The sequence below is a fragment of the Loxodonta africana genome, chromosome 12 (genome assembly GCF_030014295.1).
Source record: "Loxodonta africana isolate mLoxAfr1 chromosome 12, mLoxAfr1.hap2, whole genome shotgun sequence".
Classification (NCBI taxonomy): Eukaryota; Metazoa; Chordata; class Mammalia; order Proboscidea; family Elephantidae; genus Loxodonta; species Loxodonta africana.
The window spans coordinates 61,748,290-61,770,151 of NC_087353.1; the positions used below are offsets into that span (position 1 = coordinate 61,748,290).

The 21,862-nt window shown below is 42.7% G+C and overlaps 1 protein-coding gene across 11 annotated transcripts in view; it reads left to right on the forward strand.

Moving 5' to 3' along the window:
* Positions 1-21,862, forward strand: part of RBFOX1 (RNA binding fox-1 homolog 1) — a 440,264-nt gene that overhangs the window by 332,381 nt on the left and 86,021 nt on the right. For 8 of the 11 annotated variants that reach the window (XM_064295558.1, XM_064295566.1, XM_064295557.1 and 5 more), the window contains one exon: positions 13,382-13,462. The exons of the other annotated variants lie outside the window; for them this stretch is intronic. In XM_064295558.1, coding sequence (XP_064151628.1) covers positions 13,382-13,462 — 81 coding nt within the window. The remainder of the gene's footprint in view (positions 1-13,381; positions 13,463-21,862) is intronic. 11 annotated transcript variants of the gene reach the window in all.

Genomic DNA, 21,862 nt, shown 5'->3' on the forward strand with positions numbered 1-21,862 from the left:
TTCACATGCCTTACAAAAACAGGCGGAAGGCTAGTTTTGTCCTGCCAGCCATACTCTGCTGACCCCTGGCTTAGTCCAAATTTAATAAACACAAAGCCACTGTTCTAGGCTCTGAGGAGTGTTTCAACAGTAACATGCCACATGAGCGAGTAGCTTCAGCTGGCTATCTCTTGGTTATTGATGTTCATCAAGGAAGAACAGAAGAGAAAGACGGTGTCTGAATTGACACATAGTATAAAGTAAGAAAAAAATACAGTAGCTTCCATTAATTCATCCTTTTGCTCAGAGTTATAGAATTGAGGGCTACAAAGTGCCAGGCAGTGTGCTAGGCTCTGGGGCAGCATAAACTAGACCAGCTCTTCCCTCCAGAAGCAGATGAGTCAACTTGGTGTACAGTAAGTAATGGTATTGCCGAGCACAAAAAGATAACTTTCTTTGGCTTAGGAGTCAGGAGGGTGGCGTAAATTGGGTTTTGAAAGACAAGTAAGGGTTCATCTGGCAAGAAAGGGGGAAAGAGCATTATAGGGCTGAGTAAGGAGGAGTTTAGTAGAATCAAGGAAATTTCTCAGCCTTAGGGAGATCTTCAGAATCAGTTGGGAGATGTTAAAGAAAAACAAAAAGCAGATGTAGGCATTTGATCTTCACCTGAGACCTGTTGAATCAGAATTTCTGGAGTGAAATAAGCTTTGTACAAAGGCCAAGAAATATTGATCTGCTTAGAGCAGAGAGTACCTTCTAGAAAAGCTTGCAAAATAACTTAGAATAATGTACAAAGGAATTTGGTCTCTGGGATTTATCTTTTGAGTGCTAAGCAGCCATTGAAGGCCCTGTAAGAAAACGAGAGTGAGAGAGAGAGAGACAGAAAGGAAGGAAGAAAAGGAGGATGGCAGGAAAGGAGAAAGGGAAGGAGGGAGGGAGGAAGGAAGGGAGGGAGGGAGGAAAGGAAGGAAGGAGGGAGGGAGGGAGGGAGGGAGGGAAGGAAGGAAGGAAGGAAGGAAGGAAGGAAGGAAGGAAGGAAGGAAGGAAGGAAGGAAGGAAGGAAGGAAGGAAGGAAGGTAAAAAAAGAGAAAGGAAGAAAGGGAGGGAGAAAGGAAGGAAGGAGAGAAAAAAAGAGAGAGAGGGAAGGAAGGAAAAAAGGAAGGGAGGGAGGGAAGGAAGGGAGGAAAAGGAAGATTGATTTAAAAAATATCTGGTGTTGAGTTAGCACCATACATACGTAGATAGCTAGCACCCAGACCTACACAACACACAGCCATCTTGTAGACAGTTAGCCCCAGAAGGGCTGAAAGTAAGACCATATCAGCAACTGCTCACCAATCCTCCAGATTGGGCACTTGGTCGACCCCAGGATAACTCAAGTAGTACCCAACATCAAGGCTACTGTAACACTTGTTTCCTGGTTTTGTCCAAGTCTTTTCTCAGGAAAGTAGATTACCAGAGATTTCAAACATGAGGTGATTTCATTTTCTTTTATGTTTTAACTTGTGTTGCAATTCAATTATAAGCCATTTAGTTCTGAAGATTTTTCACTTCCCACTTTTAGCGTTCCTCTCAAAATTTATAGTTCACTGTTATTAGCTCAGCCAATTAAGCTGTTGTGTAAATAGAGACAAATTGGCCAAATATTGTTTAATACTCTTTATGTTAATTATATGTAGATACTCATTTTCCAAGTATAAAACAAGACTGTCCCGTTGTCTTTTAAAAATGTAACACTAACGAACCAACACACAAATGGCAAAATCCTGCTTAGATTAACTACCTCGATGACAGTTAATGCATTTCTAAAACTTCTGTGGAACTGTTACAACCCATTACAGTCGAAATATTGGTTTATGAAAAATTAATAAAGCCAGTGGAAAATGGAATTCAGCATCTGCATTAGCTATTTATGCCAAAAGAACCAGCCAGAATTAATTATGCTGCATGCTACGTTCTAATGAGGTTTTCATTAAACCGTATACCATTATGGAGACTAAACAAGGATTATTCAAAGAATAATGCCAACGGCTGTTATTTATTTATTTTTTTAAGAGGTTAAATTAGTTAATGGGTTATACATTTAACTCTGCTGCAAAGGTTAATTGATGTAACACTTATTGTTGTATTAAATCCAGTATGATATTAAAGACATGAACACCCCAATATCACTGATATTTGTTCTGGGAGAAAAAACACAAGTCTATGTAGATGTTTCTAGTGTCTGATATATATGTAGTATCGTAAAGATGGAAACTTTCTGCATATTAGCTCTCTGTCAGTTTTTGAAAATAATGTCCACTCTGTATTTGTAAAACTATATTTGCTTTCAGCTCAAACATGTATGTGTGTATGTGTGTGTGCATGTGTGTGTATGTGTGTATACGTATGTGTATGTATGTGTGTGTGTCTATGCTTGTGTGTGTGTGTGTATGTATGTGTATGCGTGTATATGTATGGGTATGTATGTGTGTGTGTGTCTATGCTTGTGTGTGTGTGTGTGTGGTGCAGGAAGCATAGTTAAGCAAGCGCATCGAATTAGTCTTGGAGAGATGTAAAGGTGAAGTATATTTTCTGCTCTCACTGGAAGAGGGGGTCAAAATTTTAAATCCAGCCTGGGGTAGAAAACAAGAACAAACTCAAGATGAATCTCTACATTATACTACAAATATATCCCAAACCAAACCAAATCTGTTGCCATCCAGTCGATTCCGACTCATAGCAACCCTATAGGACAGGGGAGAACTTCCCCAAAGGGTTTCCAAGGAGCAGCTGGTGGATTAGAACAGCTGACCTTTTAGTTAGCAGCCACTGCTCTTAACCACTGTGCCACCAGGGCTCCTCAAATATATCCAGTCCCTCCTAAAATAGAGTTTGGTAATAGTATGTGGAATATAAAAGGCACTAGCAAAGGCTTTCCAGAAGGTTTTTTTAGACTCTTGTGGTATCTTAGAAAGGTCCCTGGGTGGCGCAAACAGTTAAGCACTCTACTACTAGCTGAAAGGTTGGCAGTTTGATCCCACCCAGAGGTTCCTTGGAAGACGGGCCTGGTGATCTGCTTCTGAAAGGTCAAACCAAAAAAAAAACCCAAACCCAGTGCCATCGAGTCGATGCCGACTCATAGCAACCCTATATACAGAGTAGAACTGCCCCATAGAGTTTCTAAGGATAGCCTGGTGGATTCGAACTGCTGACCAAAGCTTTGGTTAGCAGCCATAGCACTTCACCACTATGCCACCAGGGTTTCTGAAAGGTCACAGCCTTGAAAACCCTGTGGAGCAGTTCTACTCTGCACACCCAGGGTTGCCATGAGTCAGGATAAAATTGAAGACAACTTTAACAACAGCAACAAGTGTCTTAGAGGCTGTGTCCCCAGGAAGATGAGAGAGAGGAAGGCCATCTGGGTTCTCTGTAGAGACTTTAAAAGCCATTGATTTCAACTAAAGCACAGTTTTTATTTTTTCCTTTCAAGCAGGGATTGCAAACTAAAATTTCTCTGGGAGCAGGCTTGGGACTGTGGCAAAGTGGAGAGGAAATGTCCCAATTTCACCAGCAGTCACAGTTGTCCTGCTAGGCAGAAATGCTGGCCCAGTCATCTGATCTCCTGATTCTTCCAGAGAAGCCAGACATCCGTCTTGTATTAACGCACTGCCTTCAAGTCGATTCTGGCTCGTAGCAACCATATAGGACAGAGTAGAACTGTCCCACAGGATTTCCAAGGCTGGAATCTTTATTGAATCCAACTGCCACGTCTTTCTCTCATGGACTGAATGATGGGTTGGAACCGCTGACCTTTCGGCTAGCAGCCGAGTGCTTATTAAACCTCCCAAATTTAAAGGTTTGCAATTAATTTCCAATCTTAAAATGTTTTAAGTTAATTTGATCATGTTTAACAGTATGTTAGTGGTCAAGGTAAATAGTTCACTAGCTATCAATTTGCTACCCTAGTCCCTGGGAGGTGCAAATGATTACACACTCAGCTGCTAACCAAAAGGTTAGAGGTTTGAGTCCACCCAGAGCCATCTCGGAAGAAGGCCTGGTGATCTACCCTGAAAACTCTAGGGAGCACAGTTCTACCTGACACACATGGGGGTGCCATGAGCGGGAGTCAATGGCAGCTGTTAAGGATGGTGCCTAAAGGAACAAGGAGACAAAATAAGCTCCAATTCATATTTTGAGATTCCAAACAATAATACTAATTATTATTTCCATTACTATTATTATTGAGATCACTTGTTGATTATCTATTTGCCAAATATTCTCATGTGATACTTCTAATCCTTACAACAATACTTGACGAAGCTGACATTTTTATTCCCATTCTACAGCTATAAAAACTGAGGCTCAGAGATGTTAAATGAACTGCCCAAAGTATAGAATTTACCATGACTGAGGCAAGGAAACAAAACTAAGTTTAAAATTTTCCAAAGCCTGTGCTTTTTCAAAGGAACTCTGGTGGTGCAGTGGTTAAGCTCTTGGCTGCTAACCAAAAGGTCAGTGGTTCGAACCCACCAGCTGCTCCTTGGGAGAAAGATGTGGCCATCTGCTTGTGTAAAGATGACAGTTTTGGAAACCCTGTGGGGCAGTTCTTCTCTGCCCTATAAGGGTTGCTGTGAGTTGAAACCAATTCCACGGCAACAGGTTTGTGTGTGTGCGTGTATTTTTCAGCTATACTGTAGGACCTTAAGAGTTCACTATTTCTCCTCTTTGCATCCCCCTCCTCTACATCTGAGTCCAGCCTTGTAAATGGTGTTTTCTTATCTATAGCAGATACATTCTGCCCAGAGGCGTCCTTGGTTGGTTTTAAAACCCTCTTGCAGACTGCTAAAGGCGATCACTAAAACCTTTAGTATTGAAGAGTGAAGTGTTTCCTTTAGGAAGGTGGGCTCAGAATTCTGAGAAGTTGCTTAGTTGAAATGAGGGTGGAGGATATTTATTATTCAGCGGTCAGAGAGGGGATTGAATAGACTTAGAACTAACTTCTTGTTGTTAGGCGGCATTGAGTCAATTCCGACTCATGGTGACCCCATGTGATAGAGTAGAACTGCCCCATAGGGTTTTCTAGGCTGTAATCTTTATGGGGAGGCCTGATAGCTCAGTGGTTAAGAGCTTGGCTGCTAACCAAAAGGTCAGCAGTTCAAAACCACCAGCCACTCCTTGGAAACCCTATGGCACAGTTCTACTCTGTCCCTATGAGTGAGAATCGACTCAACAGCAATAGGTTTTTTGGTTTTTAGTCTTTATGAAAGCACATCGCCAGGTCTTTATCCCGTGGAGCTGTTGGGTGGGTTCAAACAGCCAACCTTTAGGTTAGCAGCTGAGTGCTTAGCCGTTGCTCCACCAAGACACCTTTAGGAGTCAGTGCCACTACTTATAAGCAGGTGAAGATTCGTGAGACAGTGTGAGATTTAGAGTCAGACAAAGCTGGCTCAAATTTCAATTTATTCTCCTACAATTTTTTCTCTCCAAGCCTTAATTTCTTCAAGGGTATGTACGGAAAAGAAAGAAATGTAATATATGTAAAGCATACCTGGTATGGTACCTGAAACCCAGTGGCATCTTAATAAAACCAGTTGCCGCCTAGTTAATTCTGGCTCATGGCCACCCCATGTGTGTCAGAGTAGAAATGAGCCCCAGAGAATTTTTGTTCTGTTTTTTTTGTTGAGTTTTGTTTTATTGTTGTAAAGATATATATCACACATTCGCCAACTCAAGATTTTTCAATTCAGTGACACTAATGACATCAGTCATGTTGTGCAACCGTCACCAGTATCTGTTGCCGAATTTTTCATCACCGTAAACAGAAACTCAGTGCTTCCGAGTTCTGGATTCAGCCATGCTTGACCCTTCTGCCATCCTTCCCGCCTCTGGGAAACCACTAATAAACTTTGGTCTCTATACAGTCACCTAGTCTAGAAAATTCATGTAAGTGAGATCATAGAATATTCAATGGCTGATTTTCTGGAAGTGGATTGCCAGGCCTTTCTTCTGAGGTGCATGTGGTTAAACTGGAACCTCCAACCTTTTGGTTAGCATCTGAGCATATTAACCATTTGCACCACCCAGGGACTCCTGGCTCCTTAATGGTCATTCTCATTAAGACTAATCAAAGTATTGTTGCTAGTGCAGATTACTATTAATTATTAAACATTTTCAATTGTGGCTGCAATATACAGCAGAAACAGGGACTAGGCTTTTTGCCAAAGTTGTAATATTTATGTCTAATAAGAACTATTCTAAAAGAACTTTCTATTTTTGTTGTCTCTGCAAACTAAGTCACTAACCGGGAGTCTAAGGTTCAGAGTTGGTGTTTTATGTCATTCCTTTGTTCCTTTTCTGGCATACATATTTCTTACCACGCGTGTGAGTGCTGAAAGAAACAGCACATTGTCCTTTGGGAACCACATGGGGTTCAGTGGGCATGTTGGTCCGTTTCCCTCACTTGCCTCAGAACCCAGCACAGTACCTGTTATATCGTATCAGTACCAGTTGTCATGGAGTTGACACTGACTCATGGCGACCCCATGTGTGTCAGAGTAGAGCTGTGGTCCATAGGGTTTTCCATGGCTGTGATCTTTTGGAAACAGATAGCCAGGACTTTCTTCCAAGGTGCCTCTGGGTAGACTCAAACCAACAACATTTCAGCTAGCAGGTGACTGTGTTAACCATTTCTACCACCCAAGGACCCCACTTAGCACATAGTAGATGCCAGTAACTACCAGTTGAGGGAAAGATGATACTCATAGCTCCATCTTTTCTTTCTGAGCATTGGCAACAGAAGGAGGAAGCTCTGCAAATGGTCTCTTATCTCACACAGCCATTCAACTGAGAGTGTTTGCCTTCAGCCCCCTCATCAGTGTCAGCTCCTTTGTTTGGATGAGTGACGTCCAGAAGGCTGGACCCCATCCTGGGGCTCTGTTCTCACATGACTCTGGACACAAGCATAGACTCCAGGTTTCTGAAGGGGCAGCCAGCACAAGACACACACAGAACACTGCACGGAGTACACACTCAAGAATGATCTTACGAGTTCTAGAAAGTGTTGTTGTGGACATTCTTTGTGCTTTTGATTTTTGCATTTCAAAAGAGAGAATTGCGTCTCGCCCTCCATCTCCTAGCCTGTCTCTGTCCTGGTGCTATGAAATGAGTCAGCTACTCCCAGTTGCCAGGCAGTTGGGACATGTCTTTGATAGTCTCTTTGGAGTCCAGATATTATGGGGAAGGGCCAAGTCATTCACCACTGGGCCAGCTTAGAGCTACGCCCGCTTGATGCTACAAGTGAAGGGAAGGCATTCCAAACAGCCTTTCCTTTCTTCCTTCCTCCTCCCCAGTCTAATTTTATTTCTTAAAAGTGTAACATGGCTGCCTATCAGGAACCCTCTACTTTCTCCAATTGTTTCCTACCTCTTGGCCTGGGCTCCAGACCCCATGGGAAGAGGAAGATGACTGGAACATGATTCCCAACCCCTTAGAGTTTAAGGTTTAGTGGGGAAGGCACTCGTGAAGTAAATTGTAGCTACACAGTCTAGAAAAGCAGAAGAAGAAAGTTTAATCTGGCTGGTGGAGTGAAGCTCAGATCCTGTTTCTAGGAGGAAAAGAAGGCAGAGCGAATAATCCCGAAGGGGGTTGCTGAGGAAGGGGGAACAGACTTCCTGGGAGTGGCAAGAGCCTGTGCAAATGCAAAGAGGTGTGAAACGGCTCCACTGTTCCAGTTGGTTTGAGTCCAGTGTCTTCACTCAAGGAATGGCAGCAAGCTAAGAAGGTTCTGACGCATCTTCCTTCCTGCGTATGATAGGAAACACCCCTTCTAGGCTTCTTCCTCCCCTTCAGGGCCAGGAGTGATCCTCTAATCTGTGGGGAGTCTCTCAGTGAGCAGAAAGTGTTCAGATGCTCCATCTAAGACATGGACCTTGGCCAGTCTTCTCCATGGAATCTCTCGATGGTGCCAACATTAAGTGCCTGACTAATAACCAAAAGGTTAGTAGTTCAAACCCATGCAGAGGCACCTCAGAATAAAGGTCACAGACATGAAAACCTTACAGAGCAGTTCTACTCTGATACACATAGGGTTGTCATGAATCAGAATCAACTTGATGGCAAATGGTACGGTTGGTTATTCAACACCGAGGTAAAAAAATACCAGTCACCATTGAGTCAGCTCCAGCTCATGGTGACCCCATGCATGTCAGAGCAGAAATGCACTCCATGGGGTTTTCGGTGGCTGATTTTTCAGAAGTAGATAACCAAGTCTTTCTTCCGAGGTACCTCTGGGTAGACTCGAACTTCCAACCTTTCGGTTAGCAGCCAAGGGCATTAATCATTTGCACCACCCAGGGATTCGCTTCCTCTCACAGCTGAAGGATTCCAGATTCTGCTGGAAAGTGGCCTTGTGCACATTTAGCCAGAGTTTGGGATGCTGATGATGACGGCATTCCCAGTTGATGAGTGTGATGGGTTTTGGAAAAAGCTCTGGTTATTCTAAGACTGTGATCAGCCACAGGTAGCCCAGTGACTGGTAGTTGTAAGCAGTCATTAGTGGCTCAGGAAACAGAAAGACCAGGCTGACCAGGCTGACCAGGTTTCACGTTAAGCTGGATGAGTCAGTCTTCAAAGAACCTAAAAAAGGGAGGAACTGGTGAACCCACAGAGAGCTTACAAATATATTTGAAGTTTTGTTGTTGTTGTTGTGTGCCATCGAATTGATTTTGACTCATAGCCACTCCATGTGACAGAGTAGAACTGCTCCCTTAGGTTTTCCTAGGCCGTGTAATCTTTATGGGAGCAGATCACAAGGTCTTTCTCCCAACAGCTGCTGGGTGGTTTTGAACCTCCAACCTCCTGGTTAGCAGCCAAATGCTTAACTTTTTTACCATCAGGGTTCCTTTATTTGAAGTTTAGGCATGTGAATTCTCAGCTATACACAGCTGGCAGAAGAAGACACAATCAAAAAGAGTTGGTTGGAAAAAAAACTGTATTTTTAGCCAAGAAAATAGAAAAAACAAAACAAAAAAAATGTTGCCATCGAGTTGATTCTGAGTCACAGCTACCGTACAGGACAGAGTAGAGCTGCCCCCATAAGGTTTCCAAGGAACAGATGGTGGATTGGAACTGCCGACCTTTTGGTTAGAAGCCGAGTTATTTTAAAAGTGTATTGTAATTCAGTCATATTCATCCCTATGAGGGCCAGGAATTTTGCTAGGTGCTGGGGATAAAACGATGAGTAAGATTTGGCTGTACCCAGTAGAATTGTGTACATAGAAATGCAATATGTAAATAGAAAATTGTAATACAGAATGACAGAGGCTCTACAAGGGACATAAAAATGGTGGGAGCATAGAAGTGGTAGTCATTAATTCCCTTTAGGAATTGGTGGCCCAGTGGTTAAGTGTTTGGCTGCTGACCGAAAGGTCCGTGGTTTGGACCCACCAACTGCTTCATGGAAGAAAGATGTGGCACTCTGCTCCTGTAAAGATTTATAGTCTTGGAAACCCAATGGGGCAGTTCTACTCTGTCCAGTATTGTTGCTATGAGTCATGATTGACTCGATGGCAATGGGTTTTTTTTTTTTTTTTTTTTTGGAGGGGGGATTGGAAAGACTGAGGAGACTCTTTAAACTAGGCAGAAAGGAGATTGGGGAAGCCATTTTACTAAGTTGGACCATATGAAATTACCAATGTTTACCCATATTTGACATAAAAAAGGTCAGTTCCATGTGGTTCAACGTGACAGGGAGAGCAGGAATGTCGCCGCAGTTTCGTTTCCTCCGGCATCTCTAACTGAGCGCTGGTAACTGCCTACAAGCTGTATTAAGAATGATTCTGAGGATTCTTGGCTATTAGAAAAGGAAAACATTAAATTTGACTCGTGGTGCCTGTCCCGGCTAAGGATTAGGTAGATGGTGGTTTAATTGCACATAGTTGCCATCCTTAAATCTTAAGGAGCTTCATCAGCAAAGGTACAAAGGTCTGAGAAGTATGGATGTCACATGGTCGTAAACAACTCATGGTCGCTGGAGGTAGATGGTCAGTGATGAGACAAGTAGAAAACTCCGTTCAGGAGACCTATTAGGAAGCTAGGCTGGTGCTATATTCTGAAACGCCTTGAATGACCTGGTCAATATTCCTTATGCTGCAGCTTGTACCCTGTTAACTATTGGACTTACTTTTTGAAACAAGCGCACATTATTCCCACCTCCCATTCATGGAGGTTACAGTGTTCTTTTCTGCCACATTGCTTAATTTGAAGCTTCCTTTTAAGAAAAGGTCACAAAGTACTAAGAGAACATATAATAAGTACTTTGCAAATTAAATTGGATGATGTTTTGTGGTGAAATAAAAACCAAGTCTTTTGATGATAGAGATTTTGCTTTACAAAGGTCAAAATCATTGCATAAAGAATTTTTTTTTTTTTTTTTTTTTTACCTACTGAGAAGGCAACCAAAGGAGTCATTTCAGCCCAGTTTCTGAGAATCCACAGCCTAAGAAAATTCGGGAAGCTTCATTCTGCCCTGCCAGGGTTTAGCTTTCTAGAGGGAATCTGTGTTCTGTCCCAAAGGGATTCTATAAATTACACTGAAAATGTAGAAAATTGACTCAAGGATTTTAACTGTGCAATACTGAAATGCCTTTCTGGATATATTTTTGCTACAATGAGATTATTTTTCTTTGGAAACCTAGGCACCTCAAGTAACTTCAGATCTCATTTAAAAACTGAATTTTAACCAGGGGTACATAGGCAAAGGAACCCTGGTGGCGCAGTGGTTAAGTGTTTGGCTGTTAATGGAAAGACTGGGCATTTGAACCCTCCCAGTGGCTCCTTAGGAGAAAGATTTGGTGATTTCTTCCCATAAAGATTAAACCAAAAAAAAAAAAAAAAAAACCGTGACCATCAAGTCAATTTTGACTTACAGCGATGCTATAGGACAGAGTAGAACTGTCCCACATGGTTTCCAAGGAGCAGCTGGTGGATATGAACAGCCAACCTTTTGGTTAGCAGCCGTCGCTCTTAGCCACTATGCAACCAAGGCTCCCCATAAAGATTACAGCCTAGAAAAGCCTATGGGGCAATTTTACTCTGTCCCATGGGGTCACTCTGAGTCAATTTTGACTGAATGGTACTTAACAACAACAACACTACCACACATGACAGACCCACTTGAGAAGATTTTTCAAAAGCCACTGGCTGACCCCACCCTAGAAGATTCCGAGTTGGTAGATCTCTGTATAGCCTACGATATGTTAATTTTCAAGCAATGAGCAGAAGTCTTGGAATGAGTTCTACAGAGTTATACATGAGTACTTATTGATGAAGCAGGGTGACGGAAATTTTATGTCTTCTCTGGTGACTTTTGTGGCCCCTGCTGGTGGTTTTCATACCCCACCCCAATGATCTGGGGGTTGATTTTTTGCTCTTAATTATGCCTGTAACTCTCCAAAACCAGAAATACACCAGCTGAGGAGAAATTAGACCATGTGAAGGCTCATCTTACAAGTTGTTTAAAACAATCTTATAGGTTTTAAAAAACAGTAACTATCAGTTCAGCAAAGGCTGATCATGACCCAGACCAGTCCAGGCTCTTAATATATTTACTTCCAACGGAAGGTCAGTTGACTCCTAAATGTTCACCTTGATACCCAGTCCTTGGGGGGTAGGGTGGGGGTTCTTCATTTCCATAGTAGGAATAAATGTGAAAAGGGCTAGAGGGCGTTCCTTCAGGTAGAATTCCTGCCCATGGGCTCCTTCTTCTTGCCAAGGGTTGGGTGGAGTTAGCTGACTTGAGAATGGGGAGGAAAGAGATAGATTAAGAGTTTTTATTTTATTTTTTAAAAAACAGGAAAGTATTGTTTTTAATACTATGAATCAAGGTGCTGGCTTAACAGAAAGAAAAAAAAAATAGAATCCTACTGTACTTCCAAGGAGTTTTAATAAAATCTTTGTTTATCTGGAAACAATGTACAAAATCAAAGAAGCTCCAAGGACAGAGGGTGAAAAATAGAATATGGAGGAGGGTTTCTCAGCCCTAAGTACGTGATGGATCTATTCTCATTCCGTACCTGATGCCATCCCTGAAGTCCTGCAGAGTGGAGATGGGTCTTGTAGTTTGGGAACAGCCTCTCTCTGTTCAGACCAATCCCACACACTCTGGAAGTTTCTACTACACTTTTGTTGATGGTGGGGAAGATACAGAAGGATTGCAGAACCATTCCCTAGGGCAAGTCTCCAAGGATAGAGACGTAGTCACTCTCCCCGGGGGTGGACTTTTAAGGTAAGGTTACTTTTCTTGGGAGATGGCTTTCCAGTTTGGTTGGTGACAGAGGCATCCAAAAACAAATGGAGGCGTTTGACCTTCCCTGCTGGGGAAGTGAGCAGGAACCACAGGAACCCATCTCCATCCTCAATAATGGACTTAATGCTTCTACGAAGTCCTTCTAATTCTTTGCAAAGTCTTCGAGTGTGAGCTTGGTGGCTGCAGGAGAGAAGAATGAATCCCCCGAAGATTTCTGACCCTGGTCTTCCTCAGGGTGGGTGGTTGTTCAAAACAAGTCATAGACTGAGGGTGGTTCTCAGGACTCCACTGCTCTTCCCTGCTGTAAAATTCCAATTTGTAAGGATAAGCCCAGTGTCCTTTGCTTTAAATCAGGCTGAGGGAAGGAACCGCTGCATTGCAGCCAGTCTGCCGGGCGAGGTATGCAGCCTCTCCAGCTGGGAGACAGAGCTTTAGGGAAGAAAAGGGAAATGCAGAAGCCAAAGCTATCTCACTCAGAGTCTAGTGTGGGTGCAGAGTGGGTGACAGTGAGAGCCACCTTTCTTCCCCACCTTTCTTGTGTTCTTCCTCCAAGAAACTGATTCAGAAAGACTGAAGGTGAAGGGGGAAAATGTTTTCTCTAAACCTATCAATGCATATGCTTACCATTTATTGAGTGGCTGATGCATACCAGCCCCTGTGTTGGGCAGGTCTCCAACATACAACCCACAATGCTCTAGGAGGTAGGTATATTGGCCCCTCTTTTCAAGATGGTAATCCTGAGGCTCAGAGAGGTGCAGTGACTTACCAAGATCACACAGCTAAGTAGCAGTTGAGCCAGACTTAGCACTGAGTTCTGTCTGATACTTCCAAAGCACTCTTTTGAGTATGTGCCATGCTGCCTCCATTCCTGATCTGAGACAGGGTCCTACTACTCAACCCCCACGTGAAAAGCAATGCCATGTGCTTGGCGGTCTGGGGGTGGGCTTCAACTGAGTCCTCTTGGCTAAGGCAGGGGGCTTCCGTGGGTGCCCCAGCCTGCTCTCTGGGATGTGGCTGTATGTTCATTTCTCTGCCTTGTTGTTTGTGCTGCCGCGATTGCTCAGGTGTAGTGTGCCTGTTCCCAAACCAGATGCCATCTCTCTCTCTCTTTCGTAGGCACGGTGCTGTTGTGCCAGGCCAACCAGGAGGGATCCTCCGTGTACAGTGCCCCCAGTTCACTTGTATACACTTCTGCAAGTAAGCCCACTGCCCTGGCTCTCTTTTTGTTTTGTGACATAAATTTGAGTCCAATCACCTCCCCTCCCATGAAAGTTCCTTCCCCTCCCTCCGTCTCACCCCCTGTGGCTCTCCACCAGGCCACCGGATTCCCATGAGCATGTTCCTGTTTTCCCTGTTGCCTGAGCACCTGAACCCCTCTGCTCATCGCCATCCACATCTGAACCCTCACTTCCCAGACATCCCAGCCATGCTGTGTTAGCCCTCTCAGGATCGTGTCCCATGGATGGGAGTTGGGGTATTGGGTTGCGGGAGGGCTACTGGGGGTGGGTGGGAAGCTATTTTTAGCCTATTGCCTGCCTTCTAGCACAGCTTTGCAAATTAATATTAAAATCATTTAAATAAAGTGTGCAGGCCATCCACATGGCACCTGAGTCTAGCCAAAGATGCTTGGCGGGTACTCTTATGTCCCATTTCTCACTGCAGGAAATTAGAACTAGCCTGTGACTAGTGACTTGTTTGCAAGACTATTGTATTATGCGCTGTGCGTCTCCAGTGAGGAAGGGAAAAGAAAAATGTGGTTCTCCCCCATTTACCTGGGAGGAAAACAGCAATAAACATACACTTTAAAAAGCCTTGAATGCACGTTACACATATAAATATAGTCTCCAAGCGCTAGGGAAGAAGACCAAGAATAAACATCACAATGTTGATGTGGGAGAACCCAAGACTCCCCTACCTGGGTGTTCCAGGGTGGACAAGGCCCCCACTCTAATTCCCAGAGAAGGTTGGAGAATTAAAGTGCCCCCTCCCCTGCTTCACCATGATTGCCCAGCTGGCTGCCGTTCTATCTTCTAAGTCTGCCCCCATCACGGAGTCTCTAGCCACAGCCAAGACCTCATCATCCATCTCATACCACGTATGTACACCCTATAGAATTCCTATCGCAGCCTAGTGGGGCCTCACTGGGGTCAGTGCTCAAAAATGAGTCTGGGGGATGGAGGACCAGCTTCTGAGACTGGCTGGAGAAGGGATGGGGGTTGCTAAGAGCAGTGGTGCCAGGCTCATGCAGACCAAGGGAACGAGAGATGGAGGAGAGCCCTAACAGCCATGCCAAAATCAAGCAGCTCGGTTCCCAAACTGTGAATTCCAGACTCCTCACGGTGGAGGAAGGGTTACCAGCAGTCACAGGAGGCCAACAATTTTCTTTAAAAAATGATTATGAGAAACCCGAGGGTGCCAAAGACTTGGGGAGGTGGGGACAGCCGATTGCTCTTCCCGAAGTGTGATCATCAACAGCAGTTCTGGCGTCCAGTAAATGCAAGGCCTTTTTCTGTGTTCTTAAGAAACCAACACGTAACCATCCTGGCAAGAAGTAGTTCTTTCTGAATAGATGCCAGTGCTGCCATTTGTGGCAATGTGAATGTCTGTGTGTGTCTCCTAGAATGATAATGCTACTACACGTTGTGACATCCACAACCTTGTTGATTCTGCTCAAAACCCACTCCAGGTAGGTATTACGATGCTCGCTTTAACATCCAGAGAATTCAGGGCACCGAAAGGTTGAGTAATTCACTCCAGGTCACACAGCCAGTGTGTGATAGGTTTGCTTTTTGAACTTGGGAAAATTATTCAACCTTCTGCTGTTTTTCTGGGTCCGTCCGCCTGTAAACCCTGTTATCATCTCATTGCATCTGTTCTTTCTTCATGTCTATACATATAATTTTCCAAAGGGGAGTTGACGTACCCAGACTCATCATAGGGTTTGGCTCCCGATTATCGTGTTGCTTTTCTGCTAACGGTGCCGTCCAGTTGAACTATCTGGAATGGCATGTCCTATATCTGCAGCCATCAGATACTGTACCAGTGGGACCAAGGAACTAATTATTTTATTTTAATATGTTTGATTAGCCACATGTGACTAATGGCTACCTTCATAAACAGTGTGGCTCTATATGATCATATACTAATTTATATTTTAGTTTTCTTTACAGAAGTAAAAAATAAAATAAAAACAAGTTAAGTCACAGAAAAAAAGCTAATTTGAATTGGAATAGCTATTCTAAAGCAGCTTGGGAAACATACATGTCATGAACGTTATATATGGAAATACTTCACAAACTCTCTGTAATAAAATAGCTAAAGGAAATAGAGGGGGGAAACAGCCCTGAAAGCAAGGGTCGCAGACTATAGCCCACGGGCCAAGTCCAGCCAGTGGCCTGAGTTGTAGGGCTTGCAAGCTAAGGTTACGGTTTTTTCGGTTTTTCAAAAGGTTTTTTTTTTTTTTTTTTAAAAGGGAAGATATATTAAGAGGTCCACAAAACCTAAAATATTTCCTTCCTGGCTCTTTACAGAAGCATTTTGCTGATCCCTCATCTAAAGGGTCCATTTTATTATTGAAAATATAAAGCGGCAATATCACTTACTGTATATAATGTATTCTTCTTTGAAATCTTCAAAGTAAAAAGTTACACTAATCATGGGAAATGTTATGTGTGCAGCATCCTTCCATTATAAATTACATGAGTGATCATTTTACCTACACATTTTGCACCTGTTTTTACTTAATATCATGCCATGTGCACTTGATGATGATATTTTAATAGATTCATAATTACCTGTTTAAATATATAATATTTTATGTACCCCATCTCACTGCTGTTAAGTCGATTCCAACTCCTGGTGATCCTATAGGACAGAGTAGAACTGCCCTGCAGGGTTTCCAAGGCTGTAATCTTTATGGAAGCAGGCTGCCACATCTTTCTCCTGTGGAGCAGCTGGTGGGTTTGAACCACTGACCTTTTGGTTAGCAGCTGAACATTTTAACCACTGTGCCACTAGGGCTCCTATATTTTATGTAGTATATATAATTTATATACATATATTATATACAGGTAGTGTATAATATCTATGTAAAGATAAGTTATTTAATATATGAATTTAATAAATCCATAGTATTTAATAAACACGTCTTATTTTTAAAAATTATATATTATAAATTTTTTCTATAAATTTATGTATATGTTTATTTCTATTCTATTCTAATTATATGTTGTTGTTAGATGCTGTCTAGTTGTTTCAGACTCATAGCAATCCCATGTGACAGAATAGAACTGCCCCATGGGGTTTTCTAGGCTGTAAACTTTACGGGAGCAGATCTCCAGGTCTTTCTACCATGGAGCTGCTGGGTGGGTTCAAACCACCAAACTTTCAGTTAGCAGTCCAAAGTTTAATTTGTGTGGCTCCCTAATTTCTTAAATTTAGATATATTTTTATCTATTCTCTTTCCCCCATTATTGAGTACTCTAGTTGATAGCAATTTTTCAAAATATCAAAGAAAATTAATGCCCTTTTATATAGCAGTTTAAAGCCAGCCCTACTAGCCCATAACAATACAAAACAAAAACTAGCTTCCTAAATCGAGAACCTTCACTCTCAGACCCCCTACTAATGGTATTCCAACTGGCAAGCTCAGTATTCTGTGATGGCGACCAAGCCCGGAGTTCTCCTTACCGCCTGGGTAGCCAGAAGGGCCTTATGGTATTTCCGTCCTCTCTCTGTGCAGTGGTGCTTCCAGCTTTTCAGGATTATTCCCAAATCTCTAAGATACATTGCTGAGCCTTCTTTTTCACTTTTGTTCTCAGAGTCAGCATTGCTTTTTTGGCTGTTTCCAGTTAGTTGGCTTCTTGGGAACCTTCATTTAGGTTTTCTCTTCCACCACCTGTAAAACCAGGTACCGTTAAGTCAGCTTCCACTTATGGCGGCCCCATGTATGTAAAACTGTGCTCCATGGGGTTTTCAAGGACTGATTTTTCAAAAGTACATCACTGGGCCTCTCTTCCTAGGCACCTCTGGGTAGACTTGAACCTTCAACCTTTTGGTTAGTAACCAGCATGTGAACTGTTTGCACCACCCAGGGACTCCTTTGCTTCTACAGTAAGATGTATATTCTAGATCAGGTCACATCCCATTTCCTACAAACACTACAGTCAGCAAGTCAGTGATCATTTACACACACATGCATGTACATGTACAGACACAGACACACAGACACACAGACACACACACAAAAGCACCCCTTCCCCGCCCAGCTTACCTAGGACACACACATGATCAATGGGAATTCCTTGTCTACCTCCAGGTTGGACTTACACCCAGCTAAGAACTGTATGTCTCATCTTTTTTTTTTTTTTTTTTAATATTGTGTTTTTGGTGAAAGTTTACACAGCAAATTAGGTTTCCATTTACCAGTTTATATACTTATTGTTCAGTGTCATTGATTATGTTTTCCACATTGTGTCAACATTCTCATTATTTTCATTCTGGTTGTTCCGTTTCCATTAATCTAGCTTCCCTGCCTGCCCACCTCTGCCCCCAACACCCCCTCCCCAGCCCTGCAGACCTTTTCATTTTTGGTTTAGGGTAAATGTTGACTGTGGGATTTTTTTTTTTTTTTAATTAAAGTACTCTTGGGTGGTATGTTTTATTTTAGGAGCCAGTCTGTTATTTAGCTGAATGCATGTCTGATCTTTGAAGCCTGATAGTTGCTGCCACTTTTTCTCTAAGAATCCAGCCATCTTCCCAAAAGCAGAGCGATCTTTGAGGATGTACTTGTTTACAGTGTGACATCCATGAACACAATGTGAAAATGTATGTGTTTCTGATTTTTACCTAACAATTGTGCTCCTGGAGACAGTGTGTGAAAATTCCACTTGTGTAAATTGTGACCGATGTGCTGCCTGGCTTCTGGGATTATTCCTGAGTTTGTATTTTTTTGCTGGATCTTCAACTGGTCTGGGCTGTTTAGACCTAAATTGGCCCTCTTCCTAGCCAAGTAGCTAATCATCTGTAAATAACACGCTGAAGAGCAGTAGGGAAGATAGTTTTTAAAGAAACCCTGCTGAGTTAGTATGTAATGAAAATAATTCCTAGTGAAGTTATCTGCTTCTTAGGATACATTTTTGCATAAGGTGTTTGAGTGAATCACCCTAATAACATGGAAGCGTTAATGGAAAGGTTTTTCACTCCCAACTTTGTATCAATACAACCTAGTTCAATGGATTTTCCCATCTACCCCAGCTTTTTCCACTCGTCCCCAAACTCTGCCTTGGTTTAAAATCTTGGGTCAAGTTGTGCCATGTGACATCAGACATCTTTTTACAAGTCCAGGAATCCCATGGTGGTGCAAACGGTTAATATGCTTGGCTGCTAACTGAAAGGTTGGAGGTTCGAGTTCACCCAGAGGCACCTCAGAAGAAAGGCCTGGCATCTACTACTGAAAAGCCAGCCATTGAAAACCTGATGGAGCACGATTGTACTCTGACACATATGGGGGTGCCATGAGTCAGAATTCACTCTAGGGCAACGTTTTTTTTTATAGACCACCCTCATCTAGAATATAAAATGGGCCCATTTTTATGAATCTGAAATGGAGTTACAGCATATCTCCAGAGAAGCAGGTGCGATTGTCTTGTAAGAAGTGGAAAACACTTAATATTAATAGTTCTGAACAGGCTCTGAGCAGCAAACAATACAACGTTTAACAGAGAGGTTTGGTGGGTGTATCAGTGACCTAAGTCTCCTGTAACAAAGTACCACAAACTGGGTGACTTTTAAGAACAGAAATGTATTGTCTTACAGTTCTGGTAGCTTGGGGTCTGAAATCAGGGTATCGGCCCCGTTGATGCCTTCTGAGGGCTCCGAGGGAGAATCTGCTCCATGCCTTTCTCCTGTCTTCTGGTAGCTCCCGGCATTCCTTGGCTCTCAGCTGCAGCATGTTCACATGAAGTCCTTCCTCTGTCTCCTTGTGTCCGTGTGTCTTCTCTTTTACAAGGTCACCAGTCATTTTGGATTAGGACCCACCCTACTCCAGTATGACCTCTTGATAACCTGGCTGATAACATCTTCAAAGACTTTATTTCCAAACAGGGTCACACTCACAGGTATAGGGGTTAGGACTTCAACATATCTTTTCTGGGGGTTACAGTTCAATCCCTAACAGTGAGGGTGATTCAGGGCCTCAGTGGGCCACTCCCTGCCCACCCCATTCCCAGGACCCCTTGAATCTGTAGGCCCCTCCTTTCCAGAGGGAGGTCCAAGCTGTCAAACTCTCCGTTTGCAAACAACAAGAGCTCCAGGCAGAAACAAGGAGGTAAAGAACACATGGCCTCTATTCCACATTGCCTTGTTCCTTCCATTTTTACCAGTTGAAACATCAAGAGGTAAATCATTGGTTCGAGGAGTGGGAAATTCCGCTCCAAATTGGGACTAGCATCCTGAGCTGTCACTGATCGTTACTTGCCTGTGGAGTAAATGTTGTTGGAAGCAGGTAAATGTTTCCAGCTGCATTTTATACTCTTTATAATGTTATGAATAGTTTTTAAATTACAAAAGTCATATATTCTCACTTTTTTTTTAATCAGTGAAGCATGTGAATAAACACACAGGCAGACACACACACAGGGAATGATGTGGTATTAATATCCTCACTTTTGCAATGACAATTAAAAAAAAAAAAACCAAACCCACTGCCGTCGAGTCGATTCCGACTCATAGAGACCCTATAGGACAGAGTAGAACTGCCCCATAGAGTTTCCAAGGAGCGCCTGGCGGATTCGAACTGCTGACCTTTTGGTTAGCAGCCGTAGCACTTAACCACTACGCCACCAGGATGACACGCATGCTAAATCTGTGTTGACCCCCTGGTAAATTATCTTTCCGTATTTTCTCATGATTTTACAAACATGGACATACCCACATGTAACGGGGGTGTGTTTGGAGTTTGATTTTATACAGATGGGATTAGAGACATACATGTCATGTGTACATTATACATATTAATCATACTTTTGTTCATTTAATAATATATTGTTAACTTTTTGATGTTTGCATGTTGTTCCATGGGGTGGGCCGTCCACAGTGTATTCAGTCATTCCATAGCCACGGGCATTCAAGGAACTTTCTTATTTTTCCACCGCCACAAACAAGGCTGCAGGGAACATCTTTGCATATGCCCTTCCACACTGATGCTTCTAATTCCACATCCCACTCCCAAGCCCGGGATTGTTGGTTCAATCCCAACACCGTTGCCAGCACTGGATGTTGCTGCCCTTTTTAATTTTACAAATTGGACGAGTAAAAACTAGCACCTCCTTTTGCTCGCATTTGCATTTGCCTTTCTACAAGTTAAGAACGATGATGCTTCGTTGCCCTTTGGACTTTCTCTCTTATGAACTTCCAAAGCATGCCTGCCTGTTTTTGACTGTTCTCGCTTTATTTTTAATTCACATGTGAGAGATGTTTGTTCATGAGAGAGAATAAACCTGTGGAAGGCATAGATGTTTCAAGCATGTTTTTTATTTTGGCTATTTGGCTTTGCTTACATTCTGCTTTACTTTTTTTTTTTTTAATTATATAGACAACTATGCCTGTCTTTTCTTTGCTTATCAGCTTTAGATACACTTAGATTACAAAACCCCTGTCAGGAACAAATTGTGTTTAGCACCTTGCCACAGAGGTGCTGGTTTTATTTGTCAAGGGCTGAAAAAGCTTGTTTCCTGCAGAAATTTCTGTATGGCTCCAGGTGCTTATCAGTGAGAGTGAGTGTATTTCCACACAGTAACGGGGAAGTCACAGCTGGTGCTTGGGGTCATGTCAGGAGGGACCTGAGAGTGAAGGAAGATGAATGGCGATTCCCCCTGAAATTTTTACCCTGACAATGAGAAAAAAAAAATGTAATATTATATGTACATATTAATGTATATTAATATATGTTGTATATTAATATTAATATATATGTTTTATATTATCCTGTTGTTGTTAGGTGCCACTGAGAACGTTCCAACACATAGTGACTCCCTGTGACAGAGCAGAGCTGCCCCAGAGGGTTTTCTAGGCTGTAATCTTTATGTGAGCAAGTCACCAGGTCTTTTTCTTTTCTCTCATGGAGCCAACGGTGGCTTTGAACCATTGTGTTTCAGTTAGCAGCCTAGCACTTAAGTGTTGTACCATCGCGGCTGTATATATGTATATATATATATATGTGTGTGTGTGTGTGTGTGTGTCTGCGTGTGTGTATGTACATATTGGAAACCCTGGTGGTGTAGTGGTTAAGAGCTACAGCTGCTAACCAAAAGGTCAGCAATTTGAATCCACCATGTGCTCCTTATGGGGCAGTTCTACTCTGTCCTGTAGGGGTGCTATGAATTAGAATCGACTTGACAAGAGAGCATTCGGTTTTATATATATACATATATATCTACAGAAAACCCTGGTGGCATAGTGGCTAAGAGCTATGGCTGCTAACCAAAAGGTCTTCAGTTAAAACCACCAGGCACTCCTTGGAAACTCTGTGGGGCAGCTCTACTCTGTCCTATAGGATCACTATGAGTTGGAATCCTCTCAACGGCAACGGGTTTGGTT